This window comes from Gymnogyps californianus, chromosome 4 (assembly GCF_018139145.2).
Source record: "Gymnogyps californianus isolate 813 chromosome 4, ASM1813914v2, whole genome shotgun sequence".
Taxonomy (NCBI): Eukaryota; Metazoa; Chordata; class Aves; order Accipitriformes; family Cathartidae; genus Gymnogyps; species Gymnogyps californianus.
In genome coordinates, this window is record NC_059474.1 from 36297354 (window position 1) to 36324635 (window position 27282).

A 27282-nucleotide genomic window follows, 5' to 3' on the forward strand; every position below is an offset into this window, starting at 1 on the left:
TGTTTATGGATTTCTTTTTGTAGGGCATTGTTAAATTTTTTTTAAAAATACATGATCAGCCTTAGAAAGGCGCTTTGCCAGTATATGCCAGAACAGTCATTTGCTTGCTGCTTTTTCTACTAGTGTTTTGCATATTCAGATAAGACTATACATGTAAAATAATTTGAATGTGATCCTGGAGTTTACTTTTTTGTTGTGCGTGTGGGGAAATTAGGTGACAGTTCTCGCTCTGAGACTTACAGCTTCGACAAATGCTGCTAGCCCTATCATAGTGATAAGTACAAAAACTGTATATGTGGGTTTCTCCACATCCCAGAATTCTAGATTCTTTGATTGCTTCTAGTTTGCTGATCTAAAGGCCTATCAATTCTGTTCTGGATATACCTGAAATAAGTAAAGTGTTTTCCCATGACTTTTACCCTTGTATGATGCTGAAGCTCTGTGTTCCACAATAACAGCCTGATTTAATTCTCCTTGCTCGTGTAAAAATCCCACTGATGGCCTCAGTTTGAGGCCTATGAAGAATGAAGGATCAAATCCAAAATGTTTTCTAAATTTAACATCATGCATTTTGGGAAAAAGGCCCAAATATTCAGACGTTTGCCACACAGAGTTGCCCCTCGCCATATATGTGTAGCACTGGATTATTTACAGGATTTCAAACTTGAGTAAACAGCTGAAACAGCCATGCCAAATCCAGCTCTCTGCAGTAGGAGTGAGCAGAAATATTCAAATTAAAATTAGAGCTTTCAGTCACCAGAGCTCCTTTTGCTGATTTATATTACAATTCAAATATTTTGCTTCAGAAGAATCAAAGGATGTTAATGTCACACGAAAGGCAATTGTAATCTTCACCAGTAGCGTTAGAATATTTCTTTTTACTCCCTACATTCATTTATCCTGCAGTGGAAATGTCTCACAAGCACTGTACCTGCTCTTGCACAAAAAGATGCTTTGTCATAGCAGCCCACTAATTTACTGAAACATGCTGCATGAAGGAGTAGAGCTCTTTCCTGCATACAGGAAAGAAGTACATCATCTGCAGCAGTACAAATTTTCACATGACACATCCCAGCAGTGAGGTGTTTTTTGTTAAATAAATGACTCTGAATTTTAGAGGGAAATGGTAACAGTGACATATTAATTTCATTAATTATAAAGGAAGACTTGGGGGAGAGGGGTAGAAATATTGCAAGTCACCACAAACCAGTAGCAGCCTGCACAGTTCACCTAAAGTACTGTAGGTGGATCATCAGATAGCTCTACAGATGCCAAGTTACTGAGGTCCATTTTTATGGATTATACGTAGAGGCACTCAAACATACCAACATAACTTTAAGGGACAAAAATTGTATGTCAGAATTTGTTTTTTAAAAATATTCATGCATCAAAACTTAATGTTTCTAAACACATATCACATAAGTCTTTGTGGAGGGCTGTTTGGAATCTATTGCTGTACTTACAGAACAGCAATTTTCTATGGTGTGCTGGACTGGGCCGGGGGGGAGAAGTTTTGAAATTATATCACTAGTTTCAAGGAATGGATAGGAAAGGTGCAAGAGTTTGATTTTTAGGAAAAAGGCTGCTGCCACTATTTCTCAATAGATTTTGCTGGGTTTGTGGGGTTTTTTCTTTTTTTTTTTTTTTTTTTTTTGTGAGCAAGATGCTGTGAAAAAGTACCTCTAATCTGAGAAGATCTGAGTTGAATAGCCTGTCTGGTCCTTAAATAAGTTTATAATTCTATTAATGTAGCATTAAGTAGGGCAAAGACCTAGCTAAGATGATTTTTTTTTTTTTTAAGTATTGTATATGTGTGTGGTTAAGAATGTTGTCAGTCTTTGTACAGCATACTGAAATGGGGAAGGGTGTTATAACTGCTAAGTATGATTATTGTATCATTATACAATATTCTGTCATGTTACTTTTACAGAGTCCACAGAGACATACTCACAGCATGTTCAAACTGTTGGCAGCACCACCACCACCAGTACAATACCAATCTGTAGATCCTCAGAAGAAGAAAAAAAAATTACAGTCATTAAAGCTCCACATTATGCAGGGATTGGCCCGGTAGATGAATCTGGAATCCCTACAGCAATTAGAACGGTAGGAAATTCTGGGGAATCTGTGTATGAACTCATACAATGAATTGATTGTTGGTAATGGGTTTTTCACATTCTTCTAGTCTTATATAATGTGGAATACAGTGTGCGTAATCAGCGAGCTCATGAATATAATATTGTGTGTTGACGGAAAAGGAGAATGCTGATGGGAGCATAATTGGGCAACCTCATGTTTCTAGTTTTAATTAGAAGTAGCCAAAACTTTGTGTCTCTTTCTTGCTTCTCTTGTAGTTCTTGCCTTTGGGAGATATGCAGTAATTGCATTTGTTTTGTTATTTATAAAATAAAGTTTATACATACTGCATATACGCATGCATGTAAGTATACATATATACATGTGTGTATATATAAAAATCTCATGCTTCTGCATTGTTTGGGGCAATGGTTCTCATGTCATCAGGGCAGTGTAGAAATGAATAGTTTTGTGCTGATAATAATCTAAGCGACTAGCATTTTTGTGGAAGTGCAATATATAATCATTGTGTCCTTGAGTGACGTGTAAACGAATAGCGTGGAAGCCCTTTGATTGTGACTAGCGCAGTTTTGATCATCTGCCACTAGTCACTGCTTGAGCGGTCCCAGGATGTCGAACTAAAGAGTTTTGTTTTCACTATGCTGAAGCATTCTTTCCAGTCTGCTGTCAGGGCAGCCTCTTCTGGCTGGTCCAGAGAGCACAGTGGCAGCTGCACTAGGTCTGTAGAGGAAGTGCTTACTGGCCTTCCCAGCCGGAGAAGAAGTGCTGTGCTAGACGGAGAAAGAGTAAGAAGAGTGGGAGCCAGGATGAAAGCGGCAGAGCCCTTGCAGGTGAAGTCTTTGTGAAGTGCAAGGATGTAGCAGCTGTTGGATGTATTCTCTCTGCCAATACTGACATATGGGGCTGTGTTGTATTGCCAATAACTGCTTCAGTGGATTGAAAAATTAGGGGGAAAATCAGGAATTGATGGAGAAAAGCAATAGGAAAAATTCATAATAAGTGGTAAGATGGGGACAATTTTGATAAGAATGGGGGGAAACTCTGGCATTTCTTGCTTTATTTTTGATATAAAAAGTAATACGATCACAGTCTTTTAAAAAGACATTTCTTTGCAACAATGCTCTAGCTTCCTACCCCCTTTTTAAGTAAATATGTCCCTATGCTTTATATAGGATAAAGTAATTTTTTTTGTTCTTTTTTTTAATAGCAGATTGATCTAGTAGGGTGCATATCAGTTATATAAGATTATAACAGAAATCCCCCTCAAGTGTGCTTAACTGAGTTGGCAATCTGCCAACCTATATTTAACTTTTGGATTGTATGGTCTGAGTCTCTCAGATATTCTCGTAAAAACATAATGTAATTTGAAGTAGGACATTTTTCAGCTGGATTTCCTCTGGTTTTTGTTATGTTTCAATTTCAAAATATCTTATGGCTTGTAAAGTTGTTATTATAGAAATGATTCTCACAATGAGATATGAGTTAAAGGATTATGCTAGCATGTGTGTGTGAGTGTGTGTCTCGTGTGCCACTTTGTGTCCTTACTCTGCTTCCTTAGGACTTAGCTGAAAGTGAGATTGTTTTCAAGATATTGATTTGAGATTGCATTTTAAATGTGCACAAGTATATTTGAGCCCCGCGTACCCCAGTCGTGTAAGAGCAAAGGTGGTATAGTTGTCAGCAAAAGACTCAAATATGCTGCACCTTGACACCTCTCAGGAGTGCAGTACTATGCAGAAACATGCAGAAGTGCTATAACTGCATTTCCCATGAACAGAAGGTAGGATATACCACTCGCTCATTCTCCAAGGTCAGTGAGCAATCCAAATAGGCATCTTCTCCCAGAAAGTTCAGCCTCACTCCATCTGGAGAGAGAAAGAAGTTTCCAAATTAGTTAAGTTTATCATTGCATGCAAAGTTTGAAAGTTTCTTATTTGTCCATCTTTATGAAAATGGCAACAGTCTATCAAAAAAGCAGTAAATGCAGATTCACGGGTGATAGGTAATATACACACTGTGTTCCGAAACACTGTGCTACTCAAAGGTAAGCTTGTAAATACGAACTTGGGAGTATCTGTATTTCAGATTTGGAGTGCTTTTCAGTAGTAGAGAGATTTTTCAAGCTGTGGTTGTCTCCTCCAAGTCTGTCTTTACTCTCAGAACATGGTTCGTGACAGCTGTTTAGCCAAGGAAAGCAGAGTGATGTTCTCTTCTCTTCTCTTTCTATTCCTGCAAACCTTCTCTGTCCAAAGCTGATGAGAGGGGAAGGATTCCTATAAACCTTGCCCTTCTCTCAGAACCTCCCTCCCATGTTAGCATATTCCCTCCATACCACTTGAGCTCCTGCCAGCTCTGGGAAGTGCAAGTCTGAAGCCTGAAAATTCAGATCATTGTTAAGTTCTGCCACCATGCCAAGCCCTGCCCCAAAGATGGTGAAATTCCAAGGCATTAAAAATTAAGTCTTGGGAAAAGAGAGGGTAAAATGCTGTTCACTCAGAAAAGCATTCAGTCAAATGGCACCACCAGAGTTTATCACTGACAGCGTCCTAGGAAAGGAAACAGATTCATGGAAAGCAGTATGGCTTCACTGTTTTAGACTGTCCAAAATGATTGCTTCATGTCTAACAATCAAAATTAACCTGTAGAGTGAAAAAGCCTCTATTTACTAAGAATGGAAAAAAAAAAAAAATCAAGTCCCACCAGATTTCTTTTCAGTACTTAGTGATGTAATATTTCAGCTAGAAAAAAAACCACAGGAGGTCCACTGAAAGTCACAAATGCCTCCTTTAATTGCATACTTTCTGATGGATTATTAGAATACTGCAATGATTATGGACTCCCCGAAGTACTAACTGCAGATACTTCTTATGTACTCTTCACGCCATTTGGCTGATTGTTCATTCACATATGATGATACCATGTTCCAATATTTAATTGCAACAATTACAATGTATGTAAAGCAGGATGGCATCTGAATGGCTTGGTGCATTGTGAATACTGCTAATTCCTCAAACAAATGTTGGTATGTGGGATTAGTGAATATAAATTGAGAAAACGTATTTTAAAATGAATTTATTCTGTTCCTTAACTAATCTGGTCTGGCTTATAATGTAAAGCCAAATTATTGGCTGAAGCTTTAAATCCCAGGGTGGGGGTTGAGGGGGAGATGATGAGAGAAAAACATTCAAATGTCCAGAAAGATGTTGGGAGACCTTCTTCTCTGGTCATGTGGGAGCTTCTCCATACGTGATCTCTATGTGGAAGCCTCCTGTTGGTTTGTGGAGGACCTGACTGATAGGGAGGATCTGGCAAAGAGATATCTATGCACCTTTGTCCCTTGACAAACAGTAGGGTCATAGCAGTAATATTTATGCACTGATGCCAATCTATTCACCTATCACTGATTCAAGCTCTATTGGAAGGCTGTTCTTGGCCCAATACAATCAGAAAGGCTGTTGCGGTATCATGGGACCATTGCAGGTTTGTAGTGCTGTGGGAAATGAGGAGTACCACGGAGGTTATGCCCATCAGCATGAATTCCTTCAGACCTTCTGGACTTTCCTGTAAACTTCTGAACATACATGATCTTGGAGCACCAAACAGCATACTTGTTTCAAATCCAGCTAAGTTATTCTTACCAGAGTTCCGCTAGCATAGATGTTTAATACCTTTAGGGAAACAATGTTAAAATGGTCCAAATCTGCTTCTGAATATCTTCTCTTTGGTGGAAGTCAGGAATGTCGGTAGGTGGGGGAAGGGACCTGATCTTGATATGAAACTATATCTCCTTCATCTCTTGCAAGCAGGCCTGGGTAAAAAGCATAACCTGCCACTTAAATTTCTGTCTTCCCCAGCAGATCCCTGAGTTCTTCAGTTGACTGTCAGCTCTTCTTTTAAACAAATTTTTTTTTAAATGTCATTTAGTAGCAATTTTATGAGAGCTCATATTGATTCCTCAAAATACAGAAGCATTTTCTGCTTAGTCCCTTACAGTAAGAGCTCATCATTGTTAAGAAAACAGATTAATTATGTACAGTAACTGTAACAAGTATTTAGGGCAAAAGTGTGACTCACTAAAGATGGCATGGAGCCAGGTGAACACACTCAGATCTGTCAGTTATTTTGTAGAGAAGAATTTGTGGATTTTCACTGTTCTTGGTAAAGAGGAGTGGGCAGAGTGACTGCAGATTTAGTATTAGCTAATGCAAGATAATGCACATCAAGAGGGGTCTTTTGAATTATCCCTGTGCACCATGAGGTTTGAAGATAATTTTGAACATCTGCATTAAAACTTTTGCTTTTCTGACTACTGTGGAACAAGTAAAATTTTAGGACCTAAGAATAATAATACTGAAAACATGTTTGCCTTTGTGTTATCTCCTTTTCTGAAATATTATCATCCTATCTCAAAGAAAATCGCAGCAAAAGAGGAAATGCAGAAGGGTAAGAGATAAAAACAATTAGAAGCACGAGCAAATGTTGATATGAGGAGAGTTTGGGAACTTAGGGATTGCTTAGTTTACAAAAGTAAGGGTAAGTATAATTTAATGAGTGGTTATTGAAAGGTATATTGTATTAACTTTTCTCAAAATAGAAAAATAAGTTAAAATTAAGTTGCCTGGAAAGGGAATTTAAAACTGATAAAAGGAAATACTGTTTGTTTACAATCCAAACATTAACTCTTAAATATAGAGTTGTCTTTATTCTTTTCTCAGTGGTATTCCAAACTTTTTCTGCATTACTTAAGAATTACATTTTGAAGATAATTTAAGTTGCAAATTGCCAGGAGTTCAAAAGAAGCTCTTCTTACACGCATGTAATTGCTGAGGTGTTTGTATTTTCCTGTAAAGTATCTAGCATTCATCGTTGTCAAATATAGGGCACTAAGAAGATAAACTCTTGATCCGGCACTAATTCCTATGTTCCTAACCATTGTACCCTCCAAGATCAGAGTCCAAAACTGACTCAGTCTTCAGTGTCTTCCAGAACTTGTTACAGGAATTCCTAGATGAAAATCATAAATACACCATTTGAAATAGATGGTATGAAAATAATTATATTAACTAGGGGACAAAACATAATAGACTTTGTGTCCAGAATAACATTAAATGTCTGATCAGATCTGTACACACAGGTATTTTTATTTTTTTGTTAATTGTTAAAAACTGTATTTTATTTAGACAGTTGACAGGCCAAAGGATTGGTACAAGACAATGTTCAAGCAAATCCATATGGTTCATAAGCCTGGTAAGTATGCTTTTGTCTTGGCTGGGTGATTCTCAGTGGTATTAAAAAATGCGCTTTTCTGCATTTTGATTGTCTGCTGTGTGAAAATACAAGTGTTCACCAAGTGTCAGATAATGAATCAAATCAAATGGGTAAATTGGATGATAGATTTTACTGTGGAGAGAGCTATTTTCCTCTGCTAAAGGCTGAAAATTTCTAATGGGTTTATTTTATTACTAAAACTAAATAAAAATTAAAGTGGTTAGAATAGGTATGCAACCAGTATGATTCCATGTCACTGGGGAGCTCAGCGAAGTGATCCTCATCTCCAGCTTGAGGGATGAGAAATTGGCCACTGTAGATCTCCTACCATAGCAGCTTTCTTTTGGAGAGCTCATGTGTTAGAACAGCATGGGCTAGTAAACAGGCTGGTTTGAGGATACACTTTCTGTCTGAATTGCATTTTTCTCATAGAATGTCTTATTTGGTTTTGCTGAAATGGAGCTTTGGTGACATTACTTGCTTTAGATTTAACATCCTTTACCATGATTGTCACCAAGGATGTGAAGAAACTGTATAAAGGGCAATTATGCTTATTACACCTCCGGAAGGAAGGAGACTTTATTTGCCTGAGGTAGAGCTTGTATTCGGCATGGTCATACAGAATTAGGGGGAGAATAAAAAATGTAAGCAGGAAAATTTTGGCTTACAAGATCTATTTTGAGCACTAGTCACATAGTAGATATTTGAGGTTGCTTTTTGTGATAGGAACAGCAACTTAATAGTCTCTAGTAGAGGAGAGCTGACAAAAGAAAGAAATTGAGGTTGGGGAAGGGAGAAGAACAGACAAAAAGCTGTAATTTGCAATTCGGTGCTAACCAGTAAGTGCACAGTACGGGTGACGTGACAAGAAGATACCATTTTACCAATAAGATTGTAAAAATAGCCTATGGTAAGTATAACGGGAAGAAAGAGTCTTCAGAAAACACCTATGAGATGAGGAAAAGAAATACAGCGCTTGATTACCTACCCTTCTTCTGTTTGTATTTGCAAAAACAAAGCTGCATTGCTGTGATAAACTGGCACGTATTGCACTACTGTAACATGCATATTTCTTTTTCTAGATGACGACACAGACATGTATAATACTGCATATGCATACAGTACTGGTAGGAATTATTCCCTTACTTCAAAATGAGTCTTTTGTTAATGTCAGCAAGTAACAGGGGTAGTTAACTATTCATGCTTGCTTTTATACTGCTTATATAAACAATTTCTATTGTCTTGTTTGATCTCAGTTGGTGTTTTTTCATGCCTTTTTTCCCAAATGAAACGAAGTTCAATTTTGGTTTCATTCTTACCACAGAAATGAATTGCAGCTGTGGGCCTCTTACTGCAGATGGGATACATTGTAATATTGTAGTTTCTGATTACTTTGCATTTATTTTCACTAGTGATTGTGAGTAACCCAGCCTCCTTTCCTTATCAAAATGAAAAGGGAACTACTATGTGAAAGTACAAATGCTGATTACATAGATGGGAAGACAAAAAGGTTGTACTGAAAGCACTTTTTTAAAATATGCAGTTAGAGTGCCTGATAAAGATGACTGTTTTATGCTCCTGTTCATTTTTGCTATAGGCACTGGTGTTGATGTTATTTAGCAAGAAAGACATATTCATCTAATAGGTATATAATTGTTGTGTCTTTCAGAAGATTATAACCACGTGGTAAAATTATTTACAAGAACAAAACTGAAAGTGTGAAAGACTATATGTGCAAAAACCCCCAGAGTGCCTTGTGCAAAAATACCATTCAAAATTCTTCCATTTCAGTGTTTGTTGCATTCGACATGCTCTCGTACTGCCTTTTTGTGTACTGTTGAGAGCGTTTGTTGTGGGTCAGTTGTTCGAGATCTGTTTGGACTCTTGTGATCCTCTTCAAGATACGCTATTGCCTAGTTGTCCTAGACTAACAGTAATTACTAAAACAATGAAAAAAATATGCATTTCCTGCCTCTTCTCTTCCTTCTGAACATAGAACAACTGAAAGGCAGGATGAGCCTGGGGATTAATAACAGGCTGTCATTAACAGTTCTGATGGATACATACAGCCATTAACTTTTCCTCCCCTCAAATTAATCATTAATTTATTTTAACTATACTGCACTTTATCTGTGTGTTTGTAGTTTTATGTAGAAATATATAAAAAGTATTCTAATGAGCTACATAGTATACAGCAATGTACATTTAAAAATGCATTTACACATTTTTGTAACCTTGCAGCTTTATTGAGTAACTGTGGGTTCTTGTAGCATTCCGTGTTGTGTTTTATTAAAACTCATTCTCATGCTGTGACTGTTTCTGGTTTTGTTTTATATTAGGTAGCTACAGTCCATCGTTCTCTGCTCAAGCACACCCAGCTGCAAAGACGCAGACATACAGACCGTTGTCTAAAAGCGCTTCTGACAGTAGCTCGGATGCCTTTAAGGTCTCATCCCCTTTACCACCTCCACATGTGCCACCTCCAGTACCACCACATCGTCTGAGGGAAAGGTCTACACCAGAAAAGTAAGTTACCATATTTTCAAAAAGTGTTCTTGGTATGTACAGTAATCCAATTACAGGATATCACAAAGGATAAAATAGCAGCTATAGAATAATATGACTTCAAGGGCTTTATTCAAGGGACAATCAGGTGATGAGGCGTAATCTTCATCAGTAGTGTGGGCATCATGCGTGGTGCTGCCATTTCTTCAATGTGCTAAAGTGCTTATTCTTACAACTGATACCACCGTGAGCAATTAAGATTTTCATTCTCATTAGCTGGATTGTCCTGCTTGTGTTTCAGAACAGTCAGTGCTCTAGGAGCTGTCTTGAGTAGTTAGTCTCTGAGTAGGAAAGGCCATTTATGGTATCCAGTAGCAAAAAGAAAGGATCTAAATGATGTTGTAAATTGAATTTCAAAGAAGAGCAAAACTGTAAGGGTGTAGCAGTCAACCTACGTTTCCACAGAGCTCAGAAGTGCTTTATATCCCCATTTTTTAAATCTCCATCTCCATTTTGGTAGACCAAGAAAGTGTTTACAGATTAAACGGGCATTTCAGTTTTCTCACGGTTTTCCAGCTTTAAACTTGCTGCACAAAACCAGATCCCAGTGGTTAGAGTCCAGTCTGAAAAAATGTTAATACTTAATAACTTGGGAAAGAAACGCTTATCCTTCCGATAAAAACATGCAAAGTGCCCTGTGCACAAACTCTGTAGACTCTTCAGCATATCTGTAGCTACTAGCTCAAGCAAAAAGCTTTTTCTTTAGTGTTTATATTCATAAATACTGCATGTTAATATAATATTATGTTATTACATGTTTATATGTGTATGTGTATCTATGTATGTATATATTTTATATATGAAAGGGGTAATTTTTTGTTCCATTTGTGGCCACAAGCCCACCTTTCTTGGTTACACTCAAGCAACAAAACAGAATTTACCCATTTTGTCAGCTTGGACATTGTAAACATTTTTATGTGTAGAAATTGAATTATATTAAGCAGTTTAAAATAATTTGCAGTTTGCATAAAATATGAGAAAAGAGCATACTAAGTGTTTAAAATTAAGACTATGACTATGGCTTTTTGAAAAATTCGTAGGTAGTGGCAATCCAAAAGGTAATCCAGCAGATACACATGTTGCGGAGGAAAATGAGATTGCTCAATGGTTACTGATTTTGGCTACTCCTGTTGCTGAAGGCAGATTGTCAAGAGGAAATGCTAGGGGTTAGAGTTGGGCTACCTCCCAAAGGCCATGAGGTTTTAATTTTGTTAGCAAGTCATACGGAAGCGTAGATTTTGTTAGCAAGGCACCAAAATGCAGATCTGCTTAGCTTTGATCTCTGAAGTTCTGTGAGTTGTCATCCTGTGCTAGGCCAAATGCCTTGGTCACAGAAGCTGAGGCCTAATACAGTTCCTTTTGTCAAGCTTGAAAATAACCGCTTCAGCACTGAATTTGGATGTTTAGCCTCTCCTTCTAATCTCCTGCATGATAAGACAGGCAGTGGAAATCTATGTTCTCCAGGCCAGGGGATGCCAAACACGTTAGTTACGCTTTGCCTGCTGCTGACAGCTATAGCTTGTCAATCTTTTCCTGCCATTGGGAGATTCTTTTTTTAATTGCCTATAAAGCCTGAGTATTTAAAATCTCACATAAGAGGCTTAGGTCCACATGTATCACAGTTTTATAGCTGGGAGGCAAGATATGGTTTGCATTAACATAGTCCATAATGGATTACAGGCTAAACGTAAACGTTGTAAATTAAGTGAACCGAGTGTGAATCAGAATTTCAGTAGCATCCTTTTTTCTTCAGTGACTTGCAGGATAATGCAACTTGATCAGAACACTTCTATTTTCCTGTTCATCCTCAAAAAATACAACCTTTTCTGCTCTGAAATGGATTTTTTCCTCAGTGAAGATAAACAATAGAGCCGTGTAGAACTACTTCCCTTGAAATGTAGGGCATTTTATAAATAGAGGTGTCTGTGTCCCAGAAATTGCACTCACAAACATACTGTAAACAAAAGCTACCCCATAGAATTTTTTAAGACACATGACACGTACCTTATTATGTCAGGTCACATCAAACCAAGTCACATCAGAAAGGTTGATAGAACTGATAGAATTTAATCAGTGTATGCTCTTTCTTATTGTAAATACAGACAATAGCTGACAGGATTTCCCCTTTCCTTTCCCCCATTTTTTGAGTTACTAGTGGGTCATTTTACACAGAGCTAAATAAAAAGATGTGTGAGCTACAGTTTTCCAAATGCAATGTGAGTAGTGACTACAAAAACTGCCATGAAAAGGCAGCTCTCACTGTGATAGTAACTAGCTAACTATCCCTCAAAAATGTGTAGGTAGCTATTAATGTAACACGGTAAATTACTGAAAAAATAGAGTAGTAGGGGTTACTTCTTATTCTTTGCATAGTGCTATTAAATTGAAAGCAAATTTATAATTATAGAGAAAATGGATAAATTTCCGTCCCAAAGTCAACTGCCAAATTCTTGTTCTTGTTTATCTGTTCGAATTTCCAAGGAAACGGTATCCTGCTTACAGGGATATTCAGGAGCAGTTCTACTACAGATCAGGATAAAGAGCATCTATTAGATTTTCACAGTCTTTTAAAAAAAATTCCTCATTTTTTTGTCTCAGACAATTTTGTAACTTTTTCAATATGGACTTACTATCATATTGTGTGATGACAAAAATATCTACCACTTGCCTATATTAGTATAGTGCATAAAACAAGTATAGGAAATCTGCAATTTGAGAAGGCATGTCATGGTATTTTGACACAGTATGTCAGGGAAGTTTTTAAACTGGTCTACCAGTTGTAACAAAAGTGTGAGTGATCACATAGGCTGGATATCCCTAGTGTTTTTCCTGCTATACTGAATATACCTGCTGTAAACAGATTAAGATGATACAGTGGTTAAAACATTGGGATGCTAGGCCAGACATTTCACAACTGAAATCTGGAAGGAGAAACCATGCTGAAATTCATTTGGTGTTGCGTGTTTCTCTTGCATGGAGCTGTAAAGCAGATGGCGATGACAGTAAATTAACTCAATTGCTCGTATTTGTTATTCAGAAATGACTGGGATCCCCCTGACAGAAAGGTAGATACCCGCAAGTTCCGTTCTGAACCAAGAAGTATTTTTGAATATGAGCCGGGAAAGTCATCAATCCTTGAACATGAAAGACCGGTAAGACACATAAGTGAAATGGGTAATACAGTAAGAGGTTTGGTGAGAGGTCGTCTTTTTATTATTTACTACTGATTACAACTACTTAGATGAATATTGAAGGTCCTTTTTTAAATATGATTTTGCAGCAATTTGTCTTTGCTCTTTCCTGATGGTTGTGTTGAAAATGTGGGTTTGGCTTATTTGCTAAACTTGTATCTTCTGGTATTTCCAAGAAATCAAACCACCACTGTGCAAACCTAATGGATGATGAGCAGAACTGTGAATTAATGGAAACTGCTTTTTCTAATTGGCATGCATCTCCAGCACTCATTTTCAGTAGTATTAACAGCACATATGATATCTGATTAATTAATGCATAAAAATAAACTATTCGCATTTTCAGGATGTGCCTAATTGTACACGTAGGGAGATTTTGGTCAAATACTGGTCAAGGCTGAGCCAGAGAGGCTGTGGAACCTCCATTTCTGGGGGTGTTCAAGACTCACCTGGACACAGCCCTGAGCAACCTGATCTGAGTAGACCTGCTTTTAGCAGGAGGTTGGACTAGATGACCTCTGGAGGTCCTTTCCAGCCTCAATTACTCTGTGATTACTGAGTGTACGTTAACGTGTAATTAGAAGTCTTTATTCCTGCTTTCTGAATAGTGATTGCTATTATGGAATTTTTCACAAGCATGTCTGATAAAGCTATGCTTAATGCATGCAAAATGACCATTAACAGAAGTTTTCATTTGCTGAGAGACACATTCACCCAGCCTTTCTAATTTACGTTTGTGCTATCTCAATACTTCATTATTTTAGGAAAACTGTTACATATCAATGGCAATATTTTCTTTCCTTGGTCTTTTACTTTGAGGGTGAAATGGTTGAGGAAGTCCAGTTTTAAAGAAGGGGTTTATGTAATCAATACTGGATTATTATTTGCTTCTGTGTTACTGTATTACATGCTTGTTCACAGAATTTATTTTACTAATTTAAAATAAATTAAGCAAATAATTGAATTCCAGAATATGTAGTATGTCAGCAGTGTGAAACACCTGTACTAAGCACCTTTCCCTTGTGTTTTTGTGGTCTTTGCAGGAATATAATTTTTGTTAGCTAGAAAATACTAAGCTGTGTTTCTGTGAAGTTAAGTTCTTGCAGAACTGATGCATTTTTCAAAGAGGAAATTGGCATTTCTATACGAACTGCTAATTAATCAATACAATTAAATGGGATTTAGTATTTATTGTGAAGATGAACCTAACATAATTTTATTTAAAAGGTGATGGCATTTGTTCTGAGCACTTTTTTGATTGCTGTGGCTGCATTATACACGCTGAGGTCATTTACCAGCCTTCCCAGTGCCAAAGAATAACAGCAGATTCAAGTTAAAAATAAGAAAATTACAGTGATGTTTCAAGAATGGCATCACTTTTCTAATAAATTACATTTTCTACTAATGCAATGTGAAAAAAATAATTCATCTAGGAATTGCAGTGCTGATGAATATGATCATAGATACAATTTTTCAATTTTAGCAAACTAATGAAACGACAAAAAAGTGAGCTTTGCTGACTGTTCCTGAATCCTTTTTTTTAACTTGCTTATGCATCTTATTTTTGATGTTCTCAATCAAGAGGTTGGATTTTGAGCTTTATTTAGTCCTTAAAATATTTTCATGCAGAAAAGCCTTAGTCACGTTGTACTTACTGAGCACCATCAGTCAAGGGCAAGATCACACTTTATCATCTGAAGCTTAGGCTAGAAGTTTAGACTTAGCTGATGTAAATACAAAGAAACATCTCTTTGTGGAATAAATTTTAAAAGCTGAGGAAATATTCATGGACAGAATGGAGAGATTTTTTGTTTATGTATGATTCAGAGCTGTAAAAGATTGGAAAACAGGAATTAATGTAGAATACAAGAGATGAAAGTTGTGCTGACGCTACTGTAATGTTATTAACTGATATAAAAATAGTTGAAGTGAGCTATCACAGTTTTATCAGTCTGGAATTTTTGCTGTTGATAAAGATGATGTTTAGCTTTATGTATTTAGATACTTCCTTTGGACCATGTTACAAAAAGAAAAAGATCTGGTTTCACTGAAGCATTTACTTTCCTTGTGTTCATTGAATGATATATGGAAAGCAAAACTCACAACTTCTTAAAGGATGATCAGCAGAGTAGGTCAAGAGATTTTTCCGTGTGTGTAGGCAAAGCTGACATCTGAAAACAATGCATTAGTTCCAAATTCAGATGAAAACTCCAAATTCTCAACTGTGTCAGTATTGCGTGAGTTAAGTCTTTCATCTTGATAATCTCAAAAGATTTCATTTTTAATGTCTGAAAAATTGTTCTGATGATACTGAAAGAAAATATTAATCAAAATATGGAATATAAAAATAAATATAGTTCATTAATATTGTAAAAGATGGACATTTATAGCACCCGAACTAGAAATTCTTACTTCATTAATTTTGCCAAGACCAAAAAGTCAAAGGGAGTTTCTCCAGCACTCCAAATCTTAAAATTTTTTTTGCTGAAATTAAATAATTTCCATGTCTACAGGATTGCAGTTTTGATGGCAAAATGATCTGGGGGGAAAAAAAAAAAGAAAAAATATTTACAGCTACCTTATATGATAATAAACAGGGCAGATGAGGTTTGAAAGGTCAGCATTCCGTTTATTGATGTTAGGTACTACATTGGAACCAGTTGTGATTAATGTGGAGGTTAGAAACATGGGAAGAATATAATAAAATGAGATTCAGTGTAAAACTAACATTTAGTGGGAAATATTATTCAGCAGATCCTTATTCAGTAGGTCAAAAGAATGTGAGAAATAATAAACCTAAAAAAAATGACCTAGTAATAAACATTAAATGGATAGATTGGTTAGGGATAGATGATTATCTTTGTAATGGATATAAAAAGATGAGTGTTATTTCAAGCTGCAGTATCATGTAGCAGCCTTCTGTCATGAAACAGGAAATTAATGTTTTTTCTTCTGTAATTTGAACTTGTAAGAGTATAAAACATCAACAAAAAGGAGAGGCTTGGGTTTGGCCCTTTGAGATTACAGCTAAAAGAAAGTGACACTAAGCTGTTGAATAGTCTTCCAAGCAATGATGTGGCAGCTCCTTTTTTCCTATTTCAATAAGCCTGTAAAACGTTACCATTTCTTCTAATAACATAGCACTGATAAGGTGGTATATAAGTTGTTCTGATGTATGTTTCCATCTCCAATGTCTACAGTTCAATAAAACACTCTTCTTTTTCTCTAATACCATCTGAACCATGGATTTGTTTCCTAAAATGGATATTTACTTTCAATGAATAAGTAAATTGCAGTGTAATAATTTAATCTTACTGATATGAATATGAAGTTAAATTTTTATTCTTTACGAGTTTCCACCTTGTTATGTGAAGTAATTCCTTCATACATGTACATTTCTCTATTTCTACAATAAAACAAGCAAGGAAAAATCTTAGTGTTGCTGTAAAGAAAGACTTTGTAAAATTGGTACAAGCAATAGATGCCTTTATTTTCATTAGGTGTTTTAGTCTAAGCATGAAAGTACACATATGCTAGTCAGATAAAACTCTCAGGTTAAATTTTAGTTCTAGATTTTTTTATATATGTTCAGTATACAAATTTTCTACTGAGTTTATATGCAAGAGGATTTCATGATCAGAATAAATTAAAAAATATTACTGTTTTGTCAAATACCAGAAATAGACTGGGCTTGCAGCCTGTTGTACATCTGTTGGTTTGGGGTTTGTTTTTTTTTACTGTAGTGGAAAATTCGAAATTTTCTTTAGAATATGCAAGTTTGGTCACCTTTCACATCTCAAGCTGGTTATTAGAATATTCTGCTCGGTGTTAGTTGAGTTACCTGAGTAATACTTTGTCAACTGAAAAAAATTTCTCAGCATGTTTTAAAAAGAAATCAGAAATTCTATATAGGTATGTTTTGATATGACATTTAAAAAATATGTCTTCTCATAAAGATATGGAGAGACTAAGTCAATCTGGTAGTGGACTTGGAGCTACAACAGCTATTTAAAAGTAGTCCAAGAAAAGGAAAAGGAAAAGCAAACGCTTTAGAGCTAATAAAATGCCAAAGCCAAATTTACAACAGACATCTCAGTCCATCGTTCCAAAGAGGCTTCAGTATGGTATCTGAACTTGCAAATGCAAAATATTAATTTGACCATGCAGATAGTATAAGAACCATTTAACTCACCAATTTAAATGCACACTTTTGATTATTACCTGCGAATGTCTACTTGTGTATATCAAACCAAGCACAGGCAAAGCTGCATGCAACACTATAGATGTAATTTTTTTAAATGACAGTGTTCTTCAGTACTTGAGTATGTTGATGCAGTGCTGTGTTGACCATCTGATACAAAAGGCAAAGAGAGTGAAGTTACTTACTGGTCTTTAGTAGTATATTTTCAACAAGTAATGAAAATGTTAGTAAATGACTAGGTGAAGGTTAGAGTACAGGAACGTGACTTGGTTTGACTGACAAGTCATAAAAAGGGAATTTACTTTATTGCTTTTCCTTCTATTGAAGCAGTTTGGGAGGTACTTTGTGAGACCAAGCCGAGTTCAGTTTTTTCAGTCAAAATGATTTGTTCATTTTAAGTCTCTTAGAAGGGGAGATAATACAAAAAGGTCTATCAGCAAAATTGAATCCGAAAGGCAAGCGAAATCAATTGCCTATGTATTGATCTTGGTAGCACAGTGAATGCAGAGTCCTCTCTAGAACTGCCAGGCAGCAGTGAACTTGCAGACTTTAGTGCTCAGTTTCTTTTTGTTTGCTGCCCTCTGCGGTTCAAGCTGTAAATAGAAGTAGGACTTGTGTGCATGGAGTTAGCTTTACACACTTTCTTATGCTCTCATTTTATTTGCACACTACTACATGAGGAGGACTCAAAAACTTAGACACTACATAAAATACACTATTTCTAGCTTTTTCTTTACAAGCAGAAGTGCGGGGGGTGGGGTGGGTTAAGCTTTCAGCTAATTGCAAAAGTATTTGAAGAGAAAAGGGAAGCCAAATCCGATTCTCATTTTTATCTCCTTGGCTAGCTGGGTGGAAGCCCAGCTGGTCTGACAGCATGTTCTGGCTCCCTGCAAGAAGGGACACCGGTCCATCAATGTGTAGGTGTGGGGCTGCTGCTATCCAGGGGACCTTGAGGCTCACAAGGCTGATGCTCACCACCCAAGCAAGTAATGTCAGTAGGCTTGGATTTGTAGTGCCAACAGCTCCACAATTTCAACACCATATGCGTTTCAAGGGATTTATTTATTTATTTAATATAGATGCACCCAATTGTTGATATTAACATTTCTGTGAAAATTAATTCATTGGTACAATGTAAAGATGAAAACATGCTATAAATATTTCAACATACTGTAACTTAGTTTGGAAAAATGATGAAAAAGCAGTTGTTTAGTATTGTCTTCTCAGATTATCCAGATCTAAATTTGGGGTTTTTTTTAAGGTAAGCAAAAAACTCTGAATACACCAAGCATTCTCGGTAATGGGGATCAAGTTGAAGTTATCTTCTGCATTGTGAATCTCATTTTTTGCTCTCATGCCTTCATCTCTCTGTAGAAGAGAATCACATGTTGTTTTTTGAATCAATTATAGTCTCTATTAAGGTCACAAATCTTTACTGGTCAGTTCATGAAACTAATTTCAGTGGTGTTTTTCTGCTAAAGACTTGGATATGTATAGTTGAGTTGAAACAGTTGTCGTCAGTAGTGCTGAATTACGGCTGTGGATGGTGGAAATGTAAGGGCAAAACTCCAGAGCAGCTTCACTTCCTAACCCTGCTATGGAGCACAGCAAGTTGTTCATCACTGGCATTCACTTCCCACTCTGTTCACAGGAATAATACTTCCCTTACTTGAAAGGGACATTGTGAAGATAAATCTATAAAACAGTTGGTGTCCAGATATTGCATGAACAGCTCATAGATATGTGAGCACCACGGTAGTTCAAAAGGGTTGTTGACCTTTCAATAGAGCAAAGTTGGCAGTCTGTTCCAGTAACATCAAAGGCAGCAAGGAAAAGTGCTGTAAGATGTTTAATTACCTGAAATGGTCAAGAGCACAGTGTTATCTCTTGCAAAAAAACAGAAATAGCTGTATGTGATTGCTCTGGTGTATTGGTGACAGCTTGACTCAGGAGGAAAAAGCGTTACGTACTTAATCACCAGTATCATTCTTTATGCAGGACCCTGTCGTCTTTGTTGAGGATTGCTTTCTAGGTCACACCATAATTAGTGTCTAAGTTCTGATAATTACAGTTATGGAGGACCAGATTTTAAATTCAGAAATATCTTTAACAAGAGGCTTTCTCTGTTTCAGAGATCTTTAAGCCAACAGTTCAGTGTAATTCTGTGCTGCATGACAGCTTGCATCAGATCCTACAAAGGAACTGGAGCTATTTAGAAAATAATTAATGCAGCCAAGTTTACAGTTGATTAGATATCCCATTGGGAGCTCTACTGTTTTGCACTGTCATGTTTTCATGCTACTTGAATAAATCTGTCAATTATTCTTCTGTTCATTGAAGAATTTTCTTAATGCCATCTTCAGTTGCTACTTTATCCCTTTGCTGTGAGAATTTTCAGATGAAAACAATGTATTTCACTGTGGAAAAAAATGCTTCACTATGTCAACAAGGCTGTGGGAGATAAGTCATTACAAAATACTGCTAAAACAAATATGGAATGCATAATTTTTTGTTCCCTATTTTTTGATCATAGGATTTAAAATATACCAGTTTCATTTCATATGCTGAAGTGGCTTTTTAATATAGTCATGCCTCCTTGATACATATTGTCTATCTCTGCTTGGCACTTGCTTCAAGACAGCAAGATCCAGAATAAACATGCTTTGTGAGAAGACAAGGAATGACCAAAAGCAATACTGATGAAGTTATGTCTTTATTGCTGATCAGATGGGCAGTTTCTTGCCTATGCTGAAGATGACAATCATTGAAACCATCTTCTTAACAAGGAATCTTTAGTAGCATTAAATGTACTTAAGTAATGCAGTGATGTTTACAAAAGTGGTCAAAGAGCCCTCTTAGCTTTAAAAGAGTAATTTTACAATGTTTAACGTCTTCCAGTCATTGGAAGAACAGCAACAAAAAGAAAAGTATTAAAGCTACCAGTCAATGACAGCTCTTGAACAAGAATATTCTCTATCTTAAATACCATCTTCATTCTTTGATTTTATTCCATTCCTTTCCCCGTATTTGTTTTGTGTTTGTGTGTTTGTTGTTAAAGTGACATGGCATTTCTAGCACTTTGCTCAGTGTGTGCCTTTTCCTTCCCTTTTCCTTCACAACTGCTCCAGACTGATCGCATAAACCCAGATGACATAGATTTAGAAAATGAATCCTGGTATAAATTCTTTTCAGAACTGGAGTTTGGACGTCCGGTAAGTGAGGACAGAATATTAATATTTAAACATTAGGAAAAATATTTTTATAACGAGGAATTTACAAATTACCAAATTCAGCAAACATATGCCAGTAAAGTTAATATGATTTTTTTTTTTTGAGAAAGGTCGATAAAGTCATCTTATGCATATAACTATTATTTTTCAAGTGGACCCTTAACTTGCCAGAGTAGTGGCTTTAATAGCTTTAATATAGACTACATATTATACAAATAGTAGTGTGTAAATATTTAAGAACAAGACAAATTGCATGTTAAACAGGGATCTTTACTAGTCTCCCTAAATCTTTTGCATTTGGCTGGATTATTTTTGATCAATCTTTCAGAACAGAAAAAAAAGTCAGTTTGCATTAGGGATGCTAAGTTACAAATCATGTATTTTACTTGAAGGAATGTGTCTAAATTTAAATGCACGCAGCCATATACAAATTGCTTATGGCAGTAAATACTGGGATTTTTTTTCCTTTTTTTCCCCTCTTATATGCATACATGCAGAATATATATTTTGTATCTGAACACAGAGATATACAGGTTTGCTGTTTTGAAGCTGGACACCTGCTTGAACAGACAGAATTCAGTGTTGCTCCGATTTTCACAAGTAGCCAGGTCCAAAAAAAGGACTCGGGCAAACAGATGCTACCTTAGTCCTACTGCAAGCATTTATGTTTAAAATTATAAACCTGAAAAGCTCCATTTGGTTGAAACACCTAAACATCAGAGATATCTCAGTTTTTCACCGTTGGTTGCCTAGGCACTCGCAATTCTTCTGCAAATACCACAGACTTAATTGGCTGTAAGCACCAAACGCTGTTTGTATATTTTATACAAGGATAAAACAGTAACGTTGTCCTCGAAGCAAGACTGAGAACTACATTTCACTTCCTGCCTGCACAGTGCCTTAACGACCAGGCTGGAGATGCACCTGCTCTTGCTTTTGCACACACCCTCTCTGGCTCCACAGAGCTCAAATTCTTTCCTGTACACTCTCTAACATCGTTAGGAAAAAGGATCACAAATGTCTTCATCCCAGAAGAATGTCTAACACGGTGGTTAGAGTACTTTCCAGATAGGTGGAAGATGGGAGATCAAACCCCCTCAGAAAAAGGAGGGAGGTAAACCCAAGCGTTCTCCTCAGCCTGGTTAGGTATTCTCATAGCTCCCCAGGATCCTGGGCAGCTTGAGCGGAAAAAAACAAAAGCACCTGCCCACAGGCAGGAAATCCCAAATAGACATGGCATTTGAGCTTGAGAGTATCAGGATTTAAAACATTCCCATTCTTATCTTTCCCTGTTAGCTAGCAGTTCTCTGGAGCCCCCCTCAGCATGCTAATTACTGACATGCCAGGCTACATGAGGAGCCTGAGCACTTGACACAGGGCCCTGGAGGGCACTCTGGGAACCAGGTACCTTAGTCCTGGACTTAGTCCCTTTCTGTAGCTAGCCATAAGCCAAAATCAGAACTCGCCGCTACTTCAGTGAGAGCAGAAGAGAAAGCAAACCACATCTTTTAAAACTTTTATTTTTTTAATCATAACATTCAAAAAAATTACCCATTGAATACCACCTGAAAATAAAAAAAAATAGTTGAATATATCTGGGTTTAATTTGTTGTCCAGTGGTCTATAATGTATCACATTTTCACTGATTACCTTTTATCTCCTTTTATCTAGCCATTCAAGCTGTTTTGTCATTCCTCCCTCTAGGTGGGCAGAAACAGTCCAGATACCTTCTTCTGATGAACAATATGTCAACAATATTTTACTGATAATGATAACCTGAGAATAGTGTCTCCTGTAATATAAAATATATTGAGATTTCCCCAGCAGAATGTAACTGTGATGCTTTACACTCTTCTGTCTCATCAGTATTAAAAACTGCTGGTATTGATTCAACCATTCCAGTTGTAAATTTTACCACCTAAAGTTACTAACGTTTTATTAAGATGCTCATAATTTAAAAAAATATTGTTACACATTCTTCCTTCCATTCTACCCATATATGTCACTCTTTGTATCTGACGTTGTCAACACTTAGTTTCTAACTGTGTCACCTTCTCCACGTTTCATTCCTTGCTGCCATTGATTCTACTCCATTTCATCTCTACACTTCTGCTTTTATGATGCAGCCACCTAAAAAGCTTTTGGACTATGTTCAAGACAGTTCTTCTGGTGTTTCCAATGAGGTAAATGAATGATTCTTGTTCAGATGATTCTCTTGGGAAGAAGGGTTGGAGTGCTCGCCATTTATGTCTTAAGTTTGTTAAAATTTAGTGGTTTCCTTCTGACAGCTATGAGACGTTTCTAATTCACAATCATTGTATCTTTGTCTTCATATCTTTCCAGATCACTAGTGCATTTGGATGTTGATCTTATTATCCTAGGAACTGTGAGTCCTTATCCCCAAAACTTCTCAGAGATTAACACTCAGAATTACACAACAGCCCATACGTCTCTAACTCTTTGACAAATTCCCACTTCTTCAGAGTTGGGCAAGTGCATTGCTTTCAGACATAATTAATACATCAGCACAGTAGTACTTTTTTATTAAAATACCTGACTGCAAATTCTATATGTCAAGTGAAAGCCTTTGTGGCTAAGCTATCATTTCTCCAATTAAGTATTTATGACTAAGGTCGCTAATCAGGTAAAACAGCAATTAATAATCCTGTTGTAAATTTATAACTGCAGGATTGACAGTTGCTGTCATTACTCCAAATAAAATGCATCAAGATCAGGTAGTGGGCTGTCATTGCCCTACTCTGAGTGGGAGACACTCGGGCTTTCATTCCTTCTCGCCTCCCTCCCCATTTTTAGAGTGTTAGGGCAAAAGTCAGAGAATCCTGTAATAACTTTACTTCATATGGTGGCTTTACTTCATTCATGTTCATGATTCACTCTCATCTTCCATAGTCTCTCCAAAAATTAAACACAAATTGTGACTGTAAATTGTTAATTGTTGGCAAGTTACTCTGGTTTGGTTTTAAGCTCTATAAATCTGGAAAAACCTCATGGTTGTGAAATTTGAGCCCAGTTCTCTGAGACAATAAGCTTCTAGGCCTTCACTAATATAGATTATATATACTCAGTATATAGAGTACTGCATATCGAAGAAGACAATTTAAAAGTCCTAGCATGATTATTTGAAATATTATCATGTTCAGGAGGTCTGGGTAAAACAACTATTAAGTAATACTGGTTTTCTCTTTGTTTAATTTACAAAGACTTTTATTTTGAAACTTTTTAAATCTTTGAATATGATAAATCATGTTCACAAAATACAGCAAATTAAATATTTTTCTGGAGGGGAAATATTCAAAATAACTTGTTAAAGTGTTAGAACCATCACACAAACAAGCCTGTTTGTTGTTTACAACTTTTGCCTGCTTTTCCTAACTTCATTTTCAGTTGCCATTAAAGCCTTGATGCATGAAAACAGCTAAAACATCAGCTTAATTGTAAATATATATATGGGGTTTTGAGTAGAACCGAATCAAAGTATTCAACGAAGTCTGTATTTGGTAGTTTGGGGTGGTTGCCTCCAATATTTAATTATTTTTTTCAGGCAGCCTTTATCCGTATAGGGCAGTGTTGAATATTCTGGAAGATGCCTAATTAGCTTTGGAGATGGAGGAGTGGGGGAGATGTGTTCTGTTGGGCCACCTGGCAGTGGCTTGGAGGGATCATGGGTCAATAAATGCCCAAGAGCTGATGGGAAGCTAGAAACAGTGGTATCCACTCTTGGCAGTAAAAAACAACCATATCCACTGTTTGCTTTCATCTTTCCCCTATATGCTATATCAGTGCAGCTCTGCCTCTGGGTAGAAGGTATAAACTCCACACAGCCTATATATAGTAATGTATACCTGTGGTAAAAATTAGTAGTGTACAATGTGCAACATACAGTATCTTTCATATAGAAAAGACTTCAAAGGCGGCATCAAAGAAAGGGCAAAAGGGCAAGTTACCTTCAAGGTGATAAGAGTATCTTAAAGGACAGAAAGCAAAAGCCATACAGTAACCCAGCAGTCAATTTTGGCATGACACACACTTCATGCTGTCTTAGGCTGATCACTAACACACTATTTATGGCCTGGGGAATGCTGTGGATAAGGAAGTTCTCTCTGGCTTGGTTTCAGTTGTGTGATTTACCCATTGCCTTCCACAGGAGGCAATGGGGATCTATACCGCCCTTGGGATTTACATCATGGTCTGTATAGCCATGGAGCCATTGCAAGTGGTGGAAAGCAATCACTGCTTCATGGCTGTTTGGCCAGTGTCATGTGACAGATGGTCTCAGTCCCATCTCTAATGGAAGAGGTTGGCGCCTGCACAAGAAACCCTGTAATGACAATTAATCTGCAATGTTTGTATCACCTCATGCAACAGTTTTAACAGAGATCACCTGTGAGCCTGAGTTTCCTTCCTCTGCTGGTACCAGACAGTGGCAGTGACTGGTCAACAAAGATGAGGTTGATAGTTGTGGCCAGTTTTGAAATAAGATTCTGACGTTTTCCGGAACAGGCTCAGTGTGTGTTTTGTGGATAGTGTAGGGAAGCACATAGACCTGAGGCCTTGGTTTCACTCTCTTGTGTAGAAATGTGAGGAGAACTGTGGTTACACTAGCTGTTGGTGTGAGCAACTCTGCTGCTGGCTTTTATGGTTCTATGGCGGGCAGACCTCATAATATTAGATATTTATCTTAAAATCATTAAGTTGGATAGTGGTGGGAGAATTGTCATAAAGTAATTTGCAGCTTTCAGAGGATGTAAAGAAAAACTTGAAAATATGAACTGTATGAACAGTAAAGACTCGGGAATAAATACCTTCTATATTTTAAAAAACAAATACCATGGTATTTTGTTTAGACAGAATAGGTGAACACTAATGCACTCATCATGAGCCCCATACACATTCCAAATATTAAGAAATAAAATAGGGATAATTTCCTAAGTGCTGATAGCAGATTTAGTCTCTATCTGAGAATATCTGATGATCATCAGCACATCTCCATAACAGAACTGGCTCCAAAACACAAGCTTCTATTTAATCTGCCTGTGAAAAGGAGGTTTGATTCTTTACTCCTTTCCTAGAGCAGATGGTATGGTTTTGTTTCACAGTACCCCTTCTCTCTAAAGTTTAAGTCCATTGACTTTATGAGCTAGGTTACAGTACTTAAAATACTTCAGTCAACAATTATCTGTTTCTGTTCTTCACATTCAAATCCACAAATCAGTTTTTATTTTGAAGTGTCATACATAGTTTGTTTATCACCTAAGAACAATGCAGTGACAAATGATTAAAAATAACCCAAACCTTGAAATCTGTGTTTTGCTAGGAAAATGAAACTTGTAAGAAATAACTTCACATATGTTTGCAGAAAAATAGGTTTGTTTTAGCAAATTTAGCAAATAAAAATCAGATGCTGTGATAAAACTTGATTGTATTCCACAGTACTCTCGATCTTGGAAAAAAGCATCTGTGGAGCACCACTGCACAGAAAGCCACCTGGGAAAGGGATATATCATTGTATGAGTGAGGCAAACCTTCACTGATGGAAACACCTAACACTGGGAGAAGCTGGGCACATGATCAGTAATGTGGGTAGCCTTCTTCCAACAGGCCGTTGCTACAGCAGACCTGCCCCACTGAGAGAGCCATCCTGACATCACTGATGCACACTTCCCTCTTCCTTGAGAATGGGTGCTACGTCCACTACCTCACCTTGCTCCTCTTGGTAACAGCTTAATTCCCAGATTGCGTGAAGATCTCTCATACGCAGGCTGGAAATTGCAGATGAGTGTTACCTGAGGACATGTTAATTTACAAAGAATAAACACAGTAGTAATTCCTAGCAGGTGGACATATTGCCATTGATACTTTTTTAATACCACTTTCTCCTTCCTGCTGTAGTGCACACACTGTGGGTTGCATGCATGTCATTCTCTACTCTAAATGAGATGCAGACGAATAGAGGAGATCATGTCTCCTCTAATGTGTCTGGAGATTGTATTGGATGAGCTGAAAATGACTGCATGACAAGTGGCCCTTTTTTTTTAGCGTAGCACTAGAGTAATTTTTGGAGCTTTTATTTCTAGCTCCCCTCTTTCATCCATGGCATAAGTCACTGAAACAGAGTTGTATGTTGCCAGAAATTGAGCACCAGTTTCCACAACCTGAAAATCCATGATAGAGTGCAGCAGTGGAAGGATAAGGATGAGAAAAAGAGCAAATCTATTCTTTTGGTTTCCCATTTTATTATAAAACAAAATATTTGTCATACAGAACAATGTAGTGCATTACAATAGAATCACATTTGTTGTTTGGAAGCAGTTTCAGAGCTTTGGGGCTAATTGAGCTCTGACAGGAACAGTTTAACAGTATCCATCAGGTAAGAATTGCAGCAGCAGCAGAGAAACTGCAAAGCAGAGAAACTGCCTCAGCTTTGCCTCTAATGTGGTGATGGAATATTAAAAAAGAGACTTTAAAACCTTGCAAAGATGCATCACTTCTAGAACACATGATTCTTTCTTAGAGGTATTACCTGAGTCCTTCATTGATTCCATTCTGAACAGATGCAAAGACTAGCAAGTTTAAACACACAAGTGACTAAAACAATGAAGCGGAACAATCGTCATGGTTTCATTATTTAGTCCAGTAGTCCATTTCATAATAAATTGGAAGAAAACAGAAAAGTGGTTATAACCAAAACCTTGAGTTTCCTTTTTTCCTG

The 27282-nt window shown here is 36.9% G+C and overlaps 1 protein-coding gene across 10 annotated transcripts in view; it reads left to right on the forward strand.

The window, feature by feature from the left end:
- Positions 1-27282, forward strand: part of SORBS2 (sorbin and SH3 domain containing 2) — an 85073-nt gene that overhangs the window by 24623 nt on the left and 33168 nt on the right. For 2 of the 10 annotated variants that reach the window (XM_050895340.1, XM_050895347.1), the window contains 6 exons: positions 1931-2106; positions 7278-7344; positions 8448-8492; positions 9705-9891; positions 12968-13082; positions 22679-22735. In XM_050895340.1, the coding sequence (XP_050751297.1) occupies positions 1931-2106; positions 7278-7344; positions 8448-8492; positions 9705-9891; positions 12968-13082; positions 22679-22735 (647 nt within the window). Of the gene's footprint in view, positions 1-1930; positions 2107-2903; positions 2928-7277; positions 7345-8447; positions 8493-9704; positions 9892-12967; positions 13083-20450; positions 20535-22678; positions 22736-27282 lie in introns of those variants that run through there. The other 8 variants (XM_050895341.1, XM_050895344.1, XM_050895345.1 and 5 more) reach the window with 5 other exon arrangements.